At 41.7% G+C, this 21486-nt stretch overlaps 2 protein-coding genes across 3 annotated transcripts in view; both read left to right on the plus strand.

Annotated features, from left to right (window-relative positions):
* The window catches only part of LOC102932072 (sperm flagellar protein 2), a 39422-nt gene extending 31915 nt beyond the window's left edge, over positions 1-7507 (plus strand). Inside the window, exons 10-11 of one of the 2 annotated variants that reach the window (XM_027826502.3) lie at positions 479-647; positions 6999-7507. In XM_027826502.3, the coding sequence (XP_027682303.2) occupies positions 479-647; positions 6999-7301 (472 nt within the window). In that variant the 3' untranslated portion in view covers positions 7302-7507. Of the gene's footprint in view, positions 1-478; positions 2171-6998 lie in introns of those variants that run through there. The other variant, XM_027826503.3, reaches the window with a different exon arrangement.
* An 8161-nt stretch (positions 7508-15668) lies between these two features.
* Positions 15669-21486, plus strand: part of LOC119566633 (sperm flagellar protein 2) — a 64863-nt gene continuing 59045 nt past the window's right edge. Inside the window, exons 1-5 of the mRNA XM_043547736.1 lie at positions 15669-15787; positions 16051-16124; positions 17187-17290; positions 17837-18093; positions 21298-21406. Coding sequence (XP_043403671.1) covers positions 15739-15787; positions 16051-16124; positions 17187-17290; positions 17837-18093; positions 21298-21406 — 593 coding nt within the window. The 5' untranslated portion in view covers positions 15669-15738. The remainder of the gene's footprint in view (positions 15788-16050; positions 16125-17186; positions 17291-17836; positions 18094-21297; positions 21407-21486) is intronic.

The raw sequence follows: 21486 nt of genomic DNA on the forward strand, positions 1-21486 counted from the left end.
GTACAGTAGGCATTTCTGGACAGCTCTTGCCACCCTCCTTTTGTTGGTGCGGAAGGCTCTGAGTGCAGAAAAACTGCGGAAGGGATGGATTAGATGTGGAGTCCACATCTCTTGTGTAGCCTAGGGTACATCTCCACAGATCCTGCAATAAGTCCTTCCCCAGTGAGAATATAAGTTTTGGAGTGGGAGAGGGGCAGAGACAATAGATTTGCTACTACACAGTTTCACCAACCAAATACTGCACACTGGCACATATGTGGAGATACAGCGGCCCTTGTGTCTATGACAGCAGCTGCAGAGGAGGTTGGGTACAGTCTTTAGGAGGGCTCTGTCTTCATCCCAAATCCCACAGATGTTCTAGTGTAGAGCCTGTTTACTTCTGCTGCGTGTTTGGTGCAGAATTGGGTCCATAAGTCTCAAAATAGCTGACTTGTTAGTTTGGTTTGACAACTAATTTGGTTTGCTTTTGTTTCTGCAGCCTAATTCCAATTAAACTGATGCGTGATTGGAAAGAACTTTTCTTTAATGGAAAACCAATATATGAACAAGCGTTGATTGAACCTTTGCCAACTGATCCAACCCCAGAACAACTTGTAGAGTTGGATAAAATGAATTTGCTAGATGAGACAGATTATGATGAATATAAGGTACCCTAACTGACATGGCAGAATGGAAGAAAATGCACCTTGTTTACTCATGATTGCTGACAATTTTTTGTAATGTTATAATACATTTGGGTGGGGTTTTTTTTGACAGTTTATGATGATAGAATTAGATATAAATGTTCATGTAGTTACAGATGTTTTCACATTAACTCCATATTGGTGTAGGAGTAAATAATATTTTCTATTGCTGGCATTTGAAAGCCTGTGGCAACCTTGAAAATCTTAATCCTTGTTTGGCCTTGAGTGCAGTAACACATTTCATACTGTATATGAACAGCTGATGTTACTATCAAGAATACATAACTACAACATATGAAATTATTTTTAAGTGGAAATTAAATTGTAGTTAATGCCACCACATTAGAAAATGTAACACAAAACAGTCAGCAAAAAAAACCCCAACTAAATAAAAACAGTGCCTGTTACAAAATCTGGTAGTCCTGTATATACTATATGCAACAATTTGTGAATTAAACCTTTGTAGTGGAATTTTATATTTGGAGATCTGTTTATTTTAATAAGACAACATTTTAAAAAAGAAGTTTTGAGAGATGGCTGATATTGTTATAACCATGCTTTAATAATCTAAGTGACAATTTTTCTGATCCTATAATCTGTTTCCTGCAGTTTTAGAACACAGTGTAATTTAACAATTGAAAATTGAAGTAAGAATGTTGAACTGCTTTGGCCAAAGTACACTACTTAGTTATTTCCCCCCAATTCAGTATTATTTTTTCTCTGGTTTGAAAAAGAAGCTTTTATGCTTTGAATCTTTTCTGACAGTCTGTTTAGTATAATATAGCACAATCATTGTAAATAACTTGTATTTCTGTCTTTGTTGTTTGAGAAATGATTACCACACGATATGTGCTTTTTACCCACATCCTGAACCAATTGGTACATATTCTTTTGCAGTAAGTAGTCAACTTTTGTTAGGGGTTGGTGTGGTGTATGTCTGACAGCTCAGTTTATTTTGTTTTCAATCTTTGAGTATGTTCTTTGCCAACTGACAGTTATTTACAAGATACCTGTTCATACAGCATTAACATGTATAATAAATTTGAAAACCTTCCTTAGAAGAGCAAAGACAAATATACTCTGTGAGGAAGGAAGAAGGGAGGAAGCTAGAAGGTTGAGATTTAGTAATGGCATAATAAGTCTTTGGGCCAGAGTCTCGTTTACATTAAGGCCTCTGTACACCACTCTGGGAGAATGCAGGACATTAAAACTGATGTAAATTTAATTTATTCACCCTTTAAGGCCTCCTTACATTGCAAGTGGGATAAAGGGACCTTAGGGTAAAGGAAAGTCACCCCTAGGTTTCCAGTCCTACTCCCCTATTCCATTCCTTGTCACCAAACATTTGGTGTTCTCAATTCAGTTTTGAATTAACTTGCAATTAACTTGTAATAAGTAAATGGCAAATTAATGACCATAGCTTTAATATCTGTTTAGAATGCCAGGCAAATGTATGGAATGTTATATACGTTTTGAATAATAAATGTTAATTTAAAAAAATTAAGTAATTTCGTAACTCTTAATAGGCCAATCAACACAGCAGTCATGTACTGAATTAGGACAGACAGCAATAGAACTTTGTTTTAAATACATATTGAGCTTATGCAAAAATAGTCATTAATAATTAGGATAGCAATTTTTTAACTGTTTGCATTATTTTCAAGTGATGTAATGTACAATAACTCATTGGTTCAAACAGAGCATAGTCACTATTCACTAGGATCCTTTAGCAAGTCAGATTGGTTACAGACATTTGAACAGAGAGCAAACAGAAATAAAATCAGTGTTGATGAAAGAAGTGCATGATCTATGCAGGACAGCACAAGATTGAGAACTCGATTCACTGACTGTCTAATTACGACTGTCTGCTGTCTAAATACTGACTCTCTCTTTGGTCATGGCAAGTCACTTAACCCAAAATTTTCTAATACGGCCCTTAATTTTCAACGTGGCCCAACTTCAGACACTTAGCATCAAAGCAGAGGTGGGTATTGAGGGAAGGATATGAAAGAGGTATATTTCACCGCCCTTTTTATCTTTCCCCTATCATCTTTGTGCTTTGATCTTCACTACCCCCTGTGCTTGCACCAAACATCAATTCTCTTTTCATTCAAATCCTTCCTTAAAATCCCACATTCAAATACGACTTTTGCAGAGCCTATCAATGTCAGTTAGTGCTGCCAGAAGTATATAACATATCACAACATATACTTGAAGAAAAAAAAATTCACAGTCATGAATTTTCACCATCATCTGATCTTCCAGTTTCTTATGCATCTGAACCATTCTGTTTGTCTAAGTTAGGGGAAAATACTAAAGCCCTTACTAATTTTTAATGAGGTTTTAGGCAAACTCCAATTAAAATTAATATCAGTTTGCTTGAGTTAAAGACCTCAAAATTATAAGCTCTTTGATACAGGAACTATAGTTCTATGTAATGTACAGTGCTGAACATACTAATGGTGCTTATTAAAAGTAAGAAAAATGCTGATCTGCTAAAATTATATACACAAGGAAATTGAATAGTAATTCACACAATTCAAATGAGCTTTGGAGTAACAATGGATAGACAAAACAATATGAACTAATATTGTATAGTTAGAGAATATAAAGAAGTTCTCAGTCAGCAATTAATCAGCAAGGCCCTTTAGAATATCTTCTTCAGTTCTAGAAAAAATTTTGTTAATCTGAACTGCAGTGACCATATCAAACACAAATAAGTATATTAACAGCATATTTGAATTATATCCCAAACTCTTGTGCTATCGCAGCAACTTTTGATGTCAGAAATTGAGACAGTGAGGTTAAGAGAGTAAAAGTGAAGACAAGAACATAGGCAGGTATGTATTGCCTTACAAAATATTGTGACTCCAATATAAGAAGTATAGCTGATAAAACAGCAAAGTACGGCAAACACCTGACATAATTACTGCAGTGCATTCTACAGTGGACTGTCCTTGAAGAATATGTGTAAGCTGCAGCAGTTGTAGATTGCAGCTGATCATTTGTTAAATAGAATCAGCCACAAGGAACACATTACACTAGTTCTCCTAGAGCAATGTTGATAAATGCAAAGTAATGCACATTGGAAAACATAATCCCAGCTATACATATAAAATGATGGGGGTGTATATTAGCTGTTACCACTCAAAAAAGACATCTTGGAGTCCTTGGGGATAGTTCTCTGAAAACATCCACTCAATATGCAGCTGCAGTCAAAAAAAGCTAACAGAATGTTGGGAATCATTGTGAAAGGGATATATAATAAGACAGAAAATATCATATTGCCTCTATATAAATCCATGATATACCCACATCTTGAATACTATGTGCCCCATCTCAAAAAAGATATATTGGAATTCGAAAAGGTACAGAAAAGGGCCAAAAAATGATTAGGGGTGTGGAATAGCTTCCATGTGAGGGGAGATTAATGAGACAGGAACTTTTCATCTTGGAAAAGAGACTACTGATAGAAGTCTATAAAATCATGCCTGGTGTGCAGAAAGTAAATAAGGAAGTGCTGTTTATTCCTCATAACACAAGAACTAGGGATCACCAAATGTAATTAATAGGCAGCAAACAAACAAAAGGAAGTAATTTTTCACACAACGCACAGTCAACCTGTGGAACTCTTTGCCAGAGGATGTTGTGAAGGCCAAGACTGTAACAGGGTTTAAAAAAGAACTAGATAAATTCATGGACGATATATCTATAAATGGCTATTAGCCAGGATGGGCAGGGATGGTGTACCTTGCCTGTTTGCCAGAAGTTTGAAATGTGCAACGGGATGGATTGCTGATTACCTGTTCTGTTCATTCCTTCTGGGGCACCTGGCATTGGGCACTATTGGAAGACAGGATATTGGGCTAGATTTGGTCTGATCCAGTATGGCTGTTCTTATGTTCTTAAAAATTTAGATCGACATGGAATCTTAGTTAACTTCCAGGTGCAATTCAAGGTACTGACTTTGATCTGTATATCCCTATATGACTTGGGTCCTGGCTGTCTGAAAGACAGGGCATGTCTACACTACAGACTTAAGTCGACCTATGTTAGGTTGACTTACAGCCACTGCGGTGGCTGATGTCCACATTACCCTCCTTCTGTTGGTGGTGTGCGTCCTCACTAGGAGTGCTTCCACTGACGCGAGAGACATTGACAGCTGGAAGTGGGGGGCAGCTGCCTGGGATTCTTGGGTCCCTGAGCGGGAAGCCTCTGGGCAGCAGCCTGGCTAGGAATAAGGAGCGGGGTGGGCGCAGCCCAACTGGGAGTGGAGAGCTGGGGGCCGGGCTCTACCTGCCTGGCTTTCTTGACAAGATAGCCAACAGCCAATGTAAGTAACGCAGTATCTAGACAGACACTGTGTCACCCTAACTACACCAACATAAGCCCTATGCCTCTTGTGGAGGTGGAATTATTATGTTGGTGTAGCAGGACACTTACATCGGCGGGACAAGGCTGTAGTGTGTACTCTGACATAATTAGGTCGATGTAAGCTGCCTTGCGTCGACCTAACTGTGTAATGTAGACCAGGCCTGCCTCTCCCCTGTGAGCCATCATGACAATTTAGGTCTTCAGAGACACAAAAGCTAATAGTCCTTAGATTTAAAGGCCAGAAAATTGGTGACTGGGTGATCTTAATGGAGAGTCCCTGCAGTACGGAATTCACTTTTCCCCCTTGTCTGACAGGTGTGTCTACACTGGAGCTAGGAGCTTGCCTCGCAGCCCAGGTAGACAGACGTGCTAGCTCTGTTCAATCTAGTGTGCTAAAAAATAGTTGTATGGATGTTTTGGCAGCATAGGCTAGCCACGTGAACTCGGACCCAGGGGTCAGGCAGGCTGGTACCTGAATGGCTAGCCTGTGCTGCCACCCATGCTGCAATGTCCATGCTGCTATTTTTAGCACATGAGGTCAACTGGAGCTAACGTGTCTGTCTACAAGGGCTGAGAGGCATTCTCCCAGCTGCAGTGTAGATATTCCCTTAGAGATCAAGTAAGTTGATCCTGTCTCCTCTCATACATTTTTATCTGCCCTGAGATATGTTAGAGGGCACATTTTATAGCTCAAAATAAGTTTTGCTATTTGAAAAATAGGCAACATTTTAATTTACACTAATAATATAGTTATATGTAATCACATCTAGTTACAGTTTCCATGGGATGCTCCATGTGAAAATAAGTAAGCACAAATCAAGTTTATATTTGAAGAGTGTGAAATACACTGAGACATCATCTATTCGTTAATAGACATAGGAAAAATAACTATATTTTACCTGTAGTGTGATTGAATACATATTGTGTCTTTCAGTAGTGCTCAGAGGGAGAACTGGATGACATAAAAGATTGGTAACGAAGTGTTTAACCTTTAGATTACAAGCATGAATCTAGCCCAGGTTGTTGGAAGCCAAAACTTGTCCTCTAGAAGCTGTTTAATGGCCTGTCTTCTCAATAAGTCTTTTTAAAGAGTTAGAATTATCCAGTCCTAATAAAATGTTCCTTTTTCTTTTGTTAGTATCAACCCACAGCCAGGTCAACATTAGGAGCGCTTTGCTGGTATAGCTATACTCATATACTGTACCAACAAAGGGCTTCTAGTTTGGACACAGCTCATACCAGCAAAACTATGCTTTTGCCAGTATTGATTATTCCAGCCCTCCCTCCACTCACAAGCAGCAAAAATGCAGCTTTGCCTGTATAACTGCATCTATGCTGGGCACTTTTGCCAGCACAGCTGTGTCAGTCAGAGATTATACCTCATCACATCCTTGACTGATGTAGCTGTGCCAGCAAAAGTTTGAAGTATAGACCTGGCCCACATTTCTCATGGTTATTTTTCTCCCTTAAAACACTGTGTAATTTAGTTTCTTAACTAAATGCTTAGGAAATAAATCAAATAATTTACAATATGTTACTGAAAGTTTTAGCTAGATGTTGGTGTATTGTAATAGGGAAGCAGTGTTGTCTAATGTTTAAAGTAGGGGGCTGAAGTCAGGACTCCTGAGTTCTGCTCCTAACTCTGCCCTTGACTTGTTTTTTGCATTGGTCAAATTACTTAATTTCTCTGTAAAACAGATAAGAATGGGTTTACTGGTCTGTAAAATGGGTAAAATAATATATGCCTACCTCAAATAGGTTTTAATGAGTTTTAATTAATAATGTTTGTAAAGCCCTGTGATATCTTTGGATGAAATACAGCATTCTAGAAGTGCAAAATATTTATTTATTTATTTATTTATTTTATTTCTGTATTTATCTTTTAAAAGATGAAATACACGGCAGAGTCACAAATTATTCTCTGATTTGTTTTTGATACAGAGTATGATAGGTGAGTGGTGCCCACCTGAAGAGCACAGTGGAAGCAAACCTCCACCTAATAATAATATATTGGGTCATGTGGTTCATAGATTGATGGACATTGTCTACCCTCCAACACCTGAACCCCCACCACCTGTATTTCCTCCATTTCCTATCCAGGGATGTGTTTTAGGAAAGCTTTTTAGTGGAAAAAGCACCTGTGTAAAGTTCTTGGAAGAAGGTAGAAGGTTTTTTTCTGTAGACTTTTTTTTTATTGTTTGTTTGTTTTGTTTATACTCTTTTAAGCCCCAGTCTCTACAATAAGCTCTTTGTGGTCAGACCCCTGCACCTGTGCAGAGCTCATTGCAAGATAGGTGCCTCAGATGCATCAGAACTTGCAAGGTCTGGCTCCGTGTAATTTATTCTCCACCTTCCCAAGTAAAATGAAAAGTTTCTGAATATAAAAGTTTACTGTTAATTCATTGTACCTAATAATTTTACTGCTTCAGAATTTATTAAGTAAAGAACTGGTGAGAAATGTTTTCACAGAACTTTTCTGTAGATGGTTATAAAATGGCAAACAGACTAATTGCAGTTACCAATGTACATTGTACAGGCTGTAGTGTCGTGTCAGTGGGAACAAACTCCAATAAAAACCCAAACCAAAAGAAATGTGCATTGCATTTAATAAAGCTGCCTTGTTAGAATTAATTTAATTGCATTTAATAATCTTTTTACATTCTTTCCAAAATGTAAACCTATCACAACAATGTTTTCTGTCTATTAGCTTGCAACATTCAGGTATTGTCTATTGATACTCTGGTCCAGGACACCATCAAAGCTTTCCATGAGAGTGAAATGAAAAGTGAAAGCCGCTTGATTTTACGAGAAGCAGAGGGTTCTGGGAAACAAAATGAAGTAAGTGCAAGTTTCATTTTGGTTTTAACTGTTATAAGGAACAGTGGAGCAGGTTAGGGGGAAAGTATATTGGTCATGTTCCTTCCTCTTCTTTGAGATGAGTCAGGTATAGAAGACTTGCACAGGTCTTAATTCTGACATTTCCTAACTTTTGAGGGGTTGGCTTTGACACCTTAATAGTGTTTTTTTTTAGCGTTCTTTTTATCATCACAAGACTCCTTGTCCCAGTCTACTCCTTTTATTTCCCCATGTCCAGCTTTATCCCCTCTATATTCAAAGCAGACTCCTTCCTGCTCCCTTTCTGCCTGGGTACCAGAAGGGGGGTCATTAAGAGCACAGGAGAGACAGCCTTCTTGCTGTCAGTTCCAGGCCCCAGCCCTACTACCCTGACCCAGAGCAGCAGTTACAGGGAAAGTACCTCTGTAGCCTTGTAGCATGGTCCGTTGTTCTGTGGGGATGGCACATGCACAGTCTGGTCAGCACTGGGGTTGTGAGAGACTCAAGCATGCTCAGAGAGGAGGGAGTATTCTGAGGTTTTAATGGTTAAGCTCTAGCAAGTCTCTACTGAGCGCATGTGCACAGGTAATTTTTCAAAGTCTTATAATTTGGCTAAATTTAGGTGGATTGTCATGGGGATGGAAAAAGGTCCATCCCAGACACAAAGGCCACCTCTCTTCTAGATTTCAAGTCCCTGCTCCAAAGCATGAGGATGCCAGACCATTTCAAAGAAAAGGTTACCATAATTTTTTAATGTGGGCAACACAACGTATTTTTCCTTAACCTCAGTCTTGGAAACATCTGGACCCTTTCGTCTGAAATTTTCCCAAATATACCAAGCATAGAAAATTTCAGCCCAAATAGTTAAAGTTTCGAAAAGGTATAAGAAACTGAAAAAAGACTGATAATGAGGAGTGTTGGGCAACCTTAGTAATAGGTGGTGATACCAGTCCTGCCGATAAGAAAGTCTTGCTAGTCCACATGGTATGGAGCTGTCTAGTAATAATCCCACATTAGGATGCTCTGTTAAGTAGGAGGAACCTTACACTGAATACAGGCATGGAAAGGAGTACAGACCTGATTGTCCTTTATTATATCAAGTATTAGGGGGTAGCCATGTTAGTCTGTATCCACAAAAACAACAAGGAGTCTGACTGGTGGCACCTTAAAGACTAACAGATATATTTGGCATAAGGTTTCGTGGGTTTTTTAACCATGAAAGCTTATGCCCAAATATATCTGTTAGTCTTTAAGGTGCCACCGGACTCCTTGTTGTCTTTATTATATTAATGCACTAAAATCTTGAGTCACTGGAGAAAGAGATTATTTTTAAGAACTGTGGTGACAGAAAAATAACTTAGCCTCGTACTGGAAGAGTAAATCAGCCTCATCTATAGAACTGTAGATTAATGTGGTGTTGCCATGCAAGAGTGCTTCCTCTGGATATGAGAAAATGCCAGAATACTCCCTTTGTGCAGTGTGACAAAATGATGATTTCAACCTCAACTGCAAACCATTCTTAGGGTATGTCTACACCACGAAATTAGGTCAAATTTATAGAAGTCGATTTTTAGCAAGCAATTTTATACAGTTGATTGTGTGTGTCCCCACTAAGCGCATTAAGTCGGCGGAGTGCGTCCACAGTACCAAGGCTAGCATCAACTGTCGGAGTGTTCACTGTGGGTAGCTATCCCACAGTTCCCGCAGTCTCCGCCGCCCATTGGAATTCTGGGTTAAGCTCCCAATGCCTGATGGGGCAAAAACATTGTCGCGGGTGGTTTGGGTACATGTCGTCAGTTCCCCCTCCCTCTGTGAAAGCAATGGCAGACAATCGTTTCGCGGCTTTTTTCCATGCGGGTGCCATACTGCTTTCAGCAGATGGTTCAGTAGGACTGCTAACCGTCATCATCAAACCACCGCTTCCGCTGCCACTCTGCTCTCCTCCTCCTGCTCTTGTCTCGATAGCGAATTTCTCCATGTTGTCTCTCATGGACTCTCGCTTCTGCTGCAACTCTGCTCTCCTGCTCTCATGAATCTACCTCGCAGGTCGTCAGCCACCGCTTCCGCTCTCCTGATGGTCTCGCAGGGCTGCTTCCGCTGCAACTCTGCTCGGCTGCTCTTGTCTCGCCATAACACGGCAAGTTTGCACCCCGCTCAGCTGTTGTGTCCTGGCTGCAGATAGTGCAGTAGGTCTACAAACCATCATCATTGAACAAGTGCTTCCGCTGCCACTCTGCTCTCCTGCAGACGCCATAGCATGGCAAGCATGGAGCCCGCTCAGATCTCCGCGACAGTTATGAGCATTGTAAACACCTTGTGCATTATCATGCAGTATATGCAGAACCAGAACGTGCAAAAGCAGGCGAGGAGGCGATGGCAGCGCGGTGACAAGAGGGATGAGGACATGGGCACAGACTTCTCTCAAAGCACGGGCCACAGCAATTTGGCCATCCTGGTGGCTATCAGGCAGGCTCATGCCGTGGAACACTGATTCTGGGCCCGTGAAACAAGCACAGACTGGCGGGACCGCATAGTGTTGCAGGTCTGAGATGATTCCCAGTGGCTGCGAAACTTTCGCATGTGTAAGGGCACTTTCATGGAACTTTGTGACTTGCTTTCCCCTGCCCTGAAGCACAAGATACCAAGATGAGAGCAGCCCTCACAGTTCACAGGCGAGTGGCGATAGCCCTCTGGAAGCTTGCAACGCCAGACAGCTACCGGTCAGTCGGTAATCAATTTGGAGTGGGCAAATCTACTGTGGGGGCTGCTGTGATCCAAGTAGCCAACGCAATCACTGAGCTGCTGCTATCAAGGGTAGTGACTCTAGGAAATGTGCAGGTCATAGTGGATGGCTTTGCCGCAATGGGATTCCCTACATGTGGTGGGGTGATAGACGGAATGCATATCCCTATCTTGGGACCGGACCATCTTGGCAGCCAGTACATAAACCGAAAGGGGTACTTTTCAATGGTGCTGCAAGCACTGGTGGATCACAAGGGACGTTTCACCAACATCAATGTAGGATGGCCAGGAAAGGTACACGATGCTCGCATCTTCAGGAACTCTGGTCTGTATGAACAGCTGCAGGAAGGGACTTACTTTCCAGACCAGAAAATAACTGTTGGGGATGTTGAAATGCCTATAGTTTTCCTTGGGGACCCAGCCTACCCCTTAATGCCATGGCTCATGAAGCCGTATGCAGGCACCCTGGACAGTAGTCAGGAGCTGTTCAACTACAGGCTGAGCAAGTGCAGAATGGTGGTAGAATGTGCATTTGGACGTTTAAAAGCGCGCTGGTGCAGTTTACTGACTCGGTTAGACCTCAGCAAAACCAATATTCCCATTGTTATTACTGCTTGCTGTGTGCGCCACAATATCTGTGAGAGTAAGGGGGAGACGTTTATGGCGCCCCCTTGGTTCACTCTACTTCACTGCAAGCCAACCGCCCTCCCCTCCCACCTTCGATCACTGTTTGCAGAGGCAATAAAGTCATTGTTTCAAATTCATGCATTCTTTATTAATTCGTCACACAAATAGGGGGATAACTGTCAAGGTAGCCCAGGAGGGGTGGGCCAGGAGGGAAGCACTGGGTGATGGAGGGGAGGAGGGAAGGATAAGGCCACACTACACTTCAAAACTTATTGAATGCCATCCTTCTGTTGCTTGGGCAGTCCTCTAGGGTGGAGTGATTGGGTGCCTGGAGGTCCCCTCCCTCCCCCGTGTTCTTGGGCATCTGGGTGAGGAGGCTGTGGAACTTGGGAAGGAGGGCAGTTGATTACACAGGGGCTGCAGTGGCGGTCTGTGCCTTTCCTGCACCTCAACCATATGCTGGAGCATATCAGTTTGATCCTCCAGTAGCCTCAGCATTGCATCCTGCCTCCTTTCATCATGCTGCCGCCACCTCTCCTGTTGCTTCAGCCATCTGTCCTCGCTTTCATTTTGTGCTTTCCTGGATTCTGCCATTGTCTGCCTCCACGCATTCTGCTGGGCTGTTTCAGTTTGGGTGGACTGCGTGAGCTCAGAGAACATTTCATCGCAAGTGTGTTTTTTTCGCCTTCTTATCTGCGCTAGCCTATGGGACGGAGATGATAGGGGGAGCGTTGAAACATTTGCAGCTGCGGGAGGAAAAAAAGGGAGAGTAAAATTGAAAAAGACACATTTGGCCATTTAAAAGGAGGGGCTAATGTTTTTGGGTTAACATGCAGCACAAACCCAACTACACACTACACAAACCCCCCCACACACACCCAATTCTCTGGGATGATCGCTTCACCCCCCCCCCCCCCGCCCCCCACCACGTGGCTAACAGTGGGGATGATTTCTTTTCAGCCACAAACAAACAGCCCAGCAGGAATGGCCACCTCTGAATATCCCCTGAATAAAATTCCCCTATTTCAACCAGATGACCGTGAACGATATCATTCTCCTGAGGATAACACAGAGAGATAAAGAACGGATGTTGCTTGAATGCCAGCAAACACCGGGACCACATGCTGCCATGCTTTCTTATGGAATGATTCCAGACTACATGCTACTGGCCTGCCATGGTAAAGTGTCCTACCAAAGAGGATGCAATAAGGCTGCCCTCCCCAGAAACCTTTTGCAAAGGCTTTTGGAGTCCCTCCAGGACAGCTTCATTGAGATGTCCCTGGAGGATTTCCACCCCATCCCCAGACATGTTAACAGACTTTTCCAGTAGCTGTACTGGCCGCGAATGCATCCCAAGTCTTCAGGAAAAAGTAATTGTCATAAATAGAAAGGGAAGGGTAAACCCCTTTAAAATCCCTCCTGGCCAGAGGAAATCTCCTCTCACCTGTAAAGGGTTAAGAAGCTAAAGGTAACCTCGCTGGCACCTGACCAAAATGACCAATGAGGAGACAAGATACTTTCAAAAGCTGGGAGGAGGGAGAGAAACAAAGGGTATGTGTGTCTGTCTATATTTTGTCTTTGCCGGAGATAGACCAGGAATGAAGCCTTAGAACTTTTAGTAAGTAATCTAGCTAGGTATGCGTTAGATTATGATTTCTTTAAATGGCTGAGAAAAGAATTGTGCTGAATAGAATAACTATTTCTGTCTGTGTATCTTTTTTGTAACTTAAGGTTTTTTGCCTAGAGGGATTCTCTATGTTTTGAATCTAATTACCCTATAAGGTATCTACCATCCTGACTTTACAGGGGGGATCTTTTTTTTAATTTCTATTTACTTCTATTTCTATTAAAAGTCTTTTTGTAAGAAAACTGAATGCTTTTTCATTGTTCTCAGATCCAAGGGTTTGGGTCTGTGGTCACCTATGCAAATTGGTGAGGCTTTTTATCCAACATTTCCCTGGAAAGGGGGGGTGCAAGTGTTGGGAGGATTGTTCATTGTTCTTAAGATCCAAGGGTCTGGGTCTGTAGTCACCTAGGCAAATTGGTGAGGCTTTTTACCAAACCTTGTCCAGGAAGTGGGGTGCAGGGTTTTGGGAAGTATTTTGGGGGGAAAGACGTGTCCAAACAGCTCTTCCCCAGTAACCAGTATTTGTTTGGTGGTGGTAGCGGCCAATCCAAGGACAAAGGGTGGAATATTTTGTACCTTGGGGAAGTTTTGACCTAAGCTGGTAAAGATAAGCTTAGGAGGTTTTTCATGCAGGTCCCCAAATCTGTACCCTAGAGTTCAGAGTGGGGGAGGAACCTTGACAGTAATCATTAAACAAGCTTGCTTTTAAACCGTGTATTATATTTACAAAGGTACACTCACCAGAGGTGCCTTCTCCGCCTTCAAGATCCGGGAGCCCTGGTTGGGAGGGTACTGTCTCCAGGGTGATAAACCGTTCCTGGTTGTCGGGGAGAATGGTTTCTCTGCTTGCCTGGTGTGTGCTATCTTTAACCTCCCCCTCCTCATCATCTTCCTCATCCCCAAAATCCTCATCCCTGTTGTGTGAGACTCCCCCCTTGCAGGAGTCCACGTACAGGGGAGGGGCAGTGGTAGGGGCACCCCCTAGAATTGCATGTAGCTCATCATAGAAGCGGCATGTCTGGGGCTCTGACCCCGAGCAGGCGTTTGCCTCTTGGGTTTTTTGGTAGGCTTGCCTAAGCTCCTTAAGTTTCACATGGCACTGCTGCTGGTCCCTGTGATAGCCTCTGTCCTTCATGCCCTTGGAGATTTTTTTCAAATATTTTGGGATTTTGTCTTTTGGAATGGAGTTCTGATAGCACGGATTCGTCTCCCCATACAGCGATCAGATCCAGTACCTCCCATTCGGTCCATGCTGGAGCTCTTTTCCGATTTTGGGACTCCATGGTCACCTCTGCTGATGAGATCTGCATGGTCACCTGTCCTGATCAGCTTGCCACACTGGCCAAACAGGAAATGAAATTCAAAAGTTTGCGGGGCTTTTCCTGTCTACCTGGCCAGTGCATCCGAGTTGAGAGTGCTGTCCAGAGCGGTCACAATGGAGCACTGTGGGATAGCTCCCGGAGGCCAATACCGTCGAATTGTGTTCACACTAACCCAAATTCGACCCAGCGATGTCGATTTCAGTGCTAATCCCCTCACTGGAGAGGAGTACAGAAATCGATTTTAAGAGCCCATTAAGTTGACAAAAATGGCTTCGTTGAGTGGACGGGCGCAGGGTTAAATCTATCGAACACTGCTAAATTCGGCCTAAACTCGTAGTGTAGACCGGGGTTAGATTTATATAGGACCTGATCCTGCTCCCATTGAAGTCAGTGGCGCAGGACAGGACCATAGGACAGAGGACATCTGAAGTGATCATTGCCTTCTAGCCTGCTCTGTTTACTTGAATTTGAGTAGTGTCATGAGTAAATAACAACCCTCTCTTTCCTGTCACTCCATCCCCAACTTTTCATTTGCTTTCAAGTTACCATCAATATCAAAATAATACTTACACTCATCATTCCAGGCTGACATTAATAACTTTTTCTTACTGTTTTACTATAGATTATTCTGCTGTTATGCACCTGACAATCAGTTTATATATGTTTAAATAACTGAATATTCAATAAAATACTTTTAAAATATCCAAAAACTATTCTTGCTTAATGTTATGAAAACTAAGAAATGTGGTTCGTGATTGTTTAATTTATAAAAGGTCCTGAAGAGGCCCCCTTCAACTTCAGCATCTAAGGTTTCTGAAACCGTGCCAAAGAGTGCATCACTTGATGGAACCAAAGGTAAAAATGTGTACAGTTAATTAGATTTCTTTTAAATAATTTTGATGTCTGGATTTGAATGGCAAAAAAGAGGATCTCTCCATCCCGTGCTGATTTTTTGCTTATATGTTCTAGCAGATGTTTGTTAGTGCCCACTACAGCTCATGTTTTGCAAAAGTTCCCATTATAACCCTTGTTTCCGCATACTCATAGTTTTCCGAAACGTTCATCTCTGAGGTTGAAACTTTTTCAGCTTCCTTGTATTAGGATATGGAGGTTGAAAATAGTATTTTCCCTTGGTCAGAAAATGTTAACCTCTCTTTTTTGAATATGACTCCAGCAAAAACTGTTTGAAGTTTGAAACCTGAAATTTGTCATGGACATAGCCCCCAGACCAGTGAACACATACCTAACTTCAGATACATGTGTAGTCTTACAGAAATCAGTGAGTCTATTTGTGTGCATAAACTCAAGTACATGGAGAAGTGTTTACAGTACTAAGCCATATTCCTCACTGACTATTTGTGGCATCATATAGTGTGAGAAGGAGAAAAAAACCAAAATAGTTATTATTTTATATTTGGAGAGAGACAACAATATGTTGGGTGTTTTATAGAGAGGTATGAAGACAAGAATCCTGCCCTGAAAAACACACAGTCCTGAAAACTCTTTCTCCTGTGTGTAGTCCTTACTAATGCAAGTTGCCCTATTGAAGTTAGTTCTCAGGAGTAAAGTCTATTCATGTGAGTAAGAGTTTGATGGTTTGTCTCTTAAAAATAAACAAATAAATAGACTGAAAAGGAGAAATTATAGTAAAATAATTACGGATAATAAGCTCCTGGGGATAGTTTCTGTGCCTCCCCCTGTGTTCTGATTAGTGCAGAGAACACTGACAGCACTCACTAAATAAAAATATTATGTAATGATATTATGTATCCATAATAATAATTAATAATAAATGTTAATATAATAAAAGTAATATTTGCTGATGTTTTGTTATTGCTAGGTAATGGTCTTGGCAGAAAAGAATCTTCTCATCAAGAAATGAAGTCAAGTGAGAGTAAGGATGAAGTATCTAAAGTATGTAAACTGACTTTGACTTCCACCATGTATAGATATATGAAATGTTTGTTTATTAAACAAAGCCGGTTAATATTGAACTTTTCTCTTACTATTTTTAATTTATGGACTATATAAAATATGAAAAGTGATAACTTTATTCAAAGTTACTACACAAATTTGGATTTATTTTCTGTGTTGGCTTTGTTGTCATCTAGGTCATCAGAATTATCCACAAATACCTCTTCATCACTGTTCCCTCTAAGCTGTGTGCATGCACACAGATCCTAAACCCCACGCACACAGTGAAACACTGCGTGCACAAAAATTTGCACAGAAGCACAATTGCACAGAAGAAATTTTTTGCGCACACAACCTGTCAAAAATTTGCACAGAAGAAATTTTTTGTGCACATGGCCTGTCAAAAATTAGAGGGAACGTTGCTCTTCATCGCATATTTTCCATGCTTTTAAATCTGCTTATTACCACATCCAGAGCATTCACAGAAATTGTTAATATATTGGTCCTACCAATATTAAAATGTTTATTCCTTAGGGCTAGATTATGTTAGGCTTATACTAAGTAGTACCTTACTCAACAAGCAGGATGTGGGAATATCCTGAAGACCTATAGAGAGCATGACTCTGGTGACACCAACCAGATTAAATGTTGCTGTAAAAACCTCAGTCTTGATTATAATCTTATACTAGTGTAAATCAGGACTGGGCTCCATTGAAGTCAGTAGAGTTACATCAGTGTAAAACCAGAGTGAGATCCAAATCAGGCTTCTTAACTTTAAATTTCCTGATTTTTTAAATGCTTCAATTTTCAACCTTAACATTGTCTAACATTAATTTTTGCATGTAATGATCAAGATCCTAGGCCAGTTTACACCTGCTGAGGATCTTGCCGGAATTGAATACGTGCTTTAAATGTGCAGTGGAATGCATACACTTTAACATTTAGTGCTCTGAACTTCCTGAACATGATATCAGTACTACATGATACATGATATTATTAGTATTACTTCCGGAACATGATATTATTAGTACTACATATTCTTTTAATTGCTCTTTTCCACAGCTATCTGTTCGTGCCTGTCTTGGTGCAGCATCAGAGAAATTGTTGAAGAAAGGAAAAAATATTCCTGATGAATTGCTAGTTGACATCATGGTGGAGGCTATTAAGTATGAAATAGTGTAGTTTGCTTTCAAACATAATTATATGCTAAATAATTATATGTTTCTTAGGGCAGATACTGCCATTCTTGCTCATGGTGAATAATACTTGACTCTGTGAGTAGTTCCATTGAAATAGAGCAACTCATGGAATAGTTTTCACCTCCTCTGAACTAATAGGCAAGTTGGTCAAGGCATGCACCTCCCTCTAGAAATCTGTTATTTACTGCTGCTGTTCCACATGTTGGCAGATAACAGAAAATTGGCATCTTTTCTCATGGTATAAAGATCAGTCCCATAGTGTTTGTTCCAGAAAATTGCAGTCCTTTTGTTTTGTTTCGTTTTAGTCCTGTTTTCTGCGGTTTTCTGTTTGGAAAATCTTTTGATTTGCCGTGTTAATTTTAATGACATACATTGTTATTTTATAGAATTTTCATGATATTTTGTTCTACCTAATTTCAAATCACAGAATTATAGGAAAACTCTTTATTATAAATGTTGATACTAAGTTAAAATAGTTTCTTTACATGTTTATAGTTCCTTGTTTATGTTTAGACGAACACCCCAGAAGAAGGGATGGATCATGGATGGATTTCCAATGACAATAAACCAGGCAAAACTATTTGAAAAAGCACTTACAGGGAGTGATCCGGATAAAGGAGAAACAAAGGATGAGAAGTCTAAGAAGCCCTCCCTAGTTACAGACCCAGCAGCCCCAAAAGATCTACCTTTATCCCCACCTGCATTTGATTTTGCTCTGTTATTAGACATTTCAGACACCACAGTGCTGGAACGCGTGGCTGGCATGAAGGGTGAGTTATACTTCACTGCATATGTAAAGGGACTGTTGGCCCCTTACTAACATTCAGTGCGGGTGTTTTAGTTGCTAGCTCCCAGTACTAAAAAGGGGGAAGGGTCGATGGGGAATCAGGACCCTGAGACTGACAGCCCCCAGGAACAATCGGGAGAGGCCAATGCTCCAGGTCAGCCTGAATGACAGGGCAGGCAGGCTAATCAGGGAGTCAGGAGGCCAGGGAGGTCCCGTCCTCCGTGTGAGCTGGAATTGCCTGGGTCAGACAGAGTGGGGCCGAGCTGAGGAGAAAGTAGGGGCCCAAGTTGAGCTGGGGAGCAGAGCTGGGCCAGATCCAGAGGGACCAGAAAAGCAGCCCAGAGAGAGCAGACCCTGTCCTGGGAGCAGAGCTGCAGCCCCAAAGCTAGAGGCACAGCCCAGAGAGAGCAGACTTGCCCTGGGAGCAGAGCTGCAGCAACCAGAGCCAGAGGGGCCAGAAAAGCAGCCCACGAAGCAGGTCAGTGCTGGGACCAGAGTCACAGAAGCAGTCTGCAGAGCAGACCTGTCTTGGGAGCAGAGCTGTAGCAACCGGAGGCAGAGGGGCCAAAGAAGCAGCCCAGGGAGCTGGAGGCAGAGCAGCAGCAGCAGCAGTGTTGAGACAGAGTGGTGGAGCTGGGGCTGGAGCAGTCCGGAGCTGGGTGCGGTGAGCAGCTGGGGAGAGCGAGGGGGACCCTGGGCAGCGGGCCCAGCACAGGCAGACGCCTCAGCCAAGAGGCTCTGCAGGCCAGGCTTGGATCGTAACCCCGACAGGGCGGGGGCGACACTGGGAAGAAGGGTCCTATCACTTAGAGCCTGAGAGTGTCTGGCCACCACCAGAGCAAGTGTCCAACCCACAGCATCCCTACAACACAGCCAGGGCCTGAGAAGAAGGCCTGGGACTTACAAGGAACAGACTGTGAACTGCCCTGACATTCCAGAGACACTGTTTGTGATGTTCTGTGCCACAGAGCGGGTTGATGTGTTTCCTTTAACCTTTCCCATTTTTTCCTTATTCTTTTTAAAATTAATTGTGGATTAAATAACTTGCATTTGCTTTCAATTGTATGTAATGGTCAGTGGGTCAGAGAAGTGCCAAGTGCAGAGAGAGTACCCCGGAGTGGGGACACCCTAGCCCCTGTTCTAGGTGACCACAGCAGGGTTGGGGGTCGAGCCCCCAGGAATCCTGGGCCCAGCTTTGTTGGGGTTACGAGGACTCTGCCAGACAGGAGAGTGGAAGGAGAGTCCTCAAGGGCAGGGAGGCCACTGGGTAAAGGAAGTGGGAGCGAGGACTTAGATCCTTTTGCTAGCCCACTTCACCAGAGTAGTGCAGAAACCAGGAAAGTTCCCCACAATAGCGGGACTATTCCCCCACTTACACATACATTTAAAAAAGCTTAGTGACACCCATAGCATGATAAAATGGGAAATGCTAAGTAGTTATGACACCAAGAGAGCTAAAGTTATTCATGTACTGCTTGCTTGCCATATCTTTACAATACCAAGTATCACATTAGTTATGTGCCAGGAGTTTGTGGGCTGAATTTTAAAATCACATATAAACTTACATAATTTTTATCACAAATACCAGAAACTCTTAAAAATTTACTTTTATCTTCCCTGATGATGATGATGGATAGGAATTGTGTGTTGTTTAGATTCATCATCAGATTTTTTCTCTATGTGCAGTTATAAAAAGAGGGAAGCTATTGGCTGTATTTTAATATTTTGCAGGCTCCTTGTGGCCTCTGACTTCAGCTTGTATACTCCTGCTATAGTGTATAGCTAAATATAAATGTCATACTAATCACACACTAGTTACAGAAGTTATCTCAAGATTTACCAGAATGTCTCACAATAACTTATATTCATTGGAGCAAAAAATCGTTACTGACAAATTTCTCTAAATCTCACTAGATCTCATGTGGTTACTATGTATCATTAGTGCAGGAACTTTCAAACTATTGTAGATTTTTTTCTTAATTTTTGAGATCTGCCTGCAGCCAAAAAATGCTGTGTTTATTTGTTTAAATCAGCATTATGTTGGCACCAGCTGATATGCAGTATCCCACATAATTTAATGAAGTGCCAAGTAGAAAAAATATATGATACAGCAAGTGCAGAAATATGACTAGTTTATTGTGAATGTACAGACAACATCATTCTCTGAGGGCCGCATATTGCAATGACTGAAAACTAGGAGAGAAGCAAAAGGGAGAAGAGGGAAGGTGCACACCTGAGCAAGTGGCATCACTACCCCCCACACTGATCACTGCCTTCAGTATGTATGTTCATTTAATCCTGTGAGGATGCAGGAATAAGTGTTTTTGACAAAATAGCCAAAGCACATTGTATTATAGAGTAGAGTCAAAGATAAGGAGGGCAACAAATGGCCACCCCCACACTCCACTCAGACCACATCCTCTTTGTCATCTTACACATGATGGCTATGGAGGGACATATTATCTTGACGAGAACGTATGTTGTCCAAACTGAAAGGAGAATGCCCCTTAAAGATCCAAAGAATGACATAGGGCTTGTCTTTACTGCCATAGTTACCTGAAGTTAGTATACTTGGGTTACTCCGCTCGGGCTACCCTATCTCGAGTGAGATGGCCACACTGGGAAAGCACAGTGATTTGATTAGCGGCACTGAGTGGTTGGATTAGCAATAGATGAGTTGCTGTTACATGAGCTGCTGCATCCCTACTATGTTATTAGCTCGAACACCAGCATCACTTGAGCTTCAACCTATACCCTTTGACCAACTAGCTCAAACCCGCTAGCTCGAGCTTAAAGCACCACTTAACTCCAGCTAGAGATTTTTATGTGTGAACAGAAGGTGGGTTAAATGTAAAACTTGAGTTACAACTAGAGCTAACAATGCAGTGAAGACAAGGCCTTAGAACTTTAGATTTGCAATTCTCAATTATTCAAAGGGATTGTGCTGCTAAAGCACTTTGAAAATTTGACAGTAAATGTCATAGTCCCAGGAATTTAATGAGAATGTATTCCTAATAAAGTACTGTATTACCATCTCCTTTGTGTAGAATGTATGGAGCTAGTTTTAAAAATGAAGGAGTGAAGTAGCCAGTCGGTGTTTTCATTTTGATAAACTTTTTAACAGGAACACAGAACAAATCTATGTAGTAACTTGTTTCAATAGTCTCTGGTATTTTCTACTCAACAGATAAATCAGGGTCATCACAGATTCAACTGGAAGACAGTGATCAAGCTTCAGATGTTGAACTCAAAGAAAGAGAGAAGATCGATTTAGTCAGGGACCAGATACAACATAGGTTTGTTATATTTAGTACAGTAAGGCTCTACTTCAGCAGAGTACTGAAGCACGTCATTAACTTTAAGCACAGAGCAGTCA

This window comes from Chelonia mydas, chromosome 5 (assembly GCF_015237465.2).
Source record: "Chelonia mydas isolate rCheMyd1 chromosome 5, rCheMyd1.pri.v2, whole genome shotgun sequence".
Taxonomy (NCBI): Eukaryota; Metazoa; Chordata; order Testudines; family Cheloniidae; genus Chelonia; species Chelonia mydas.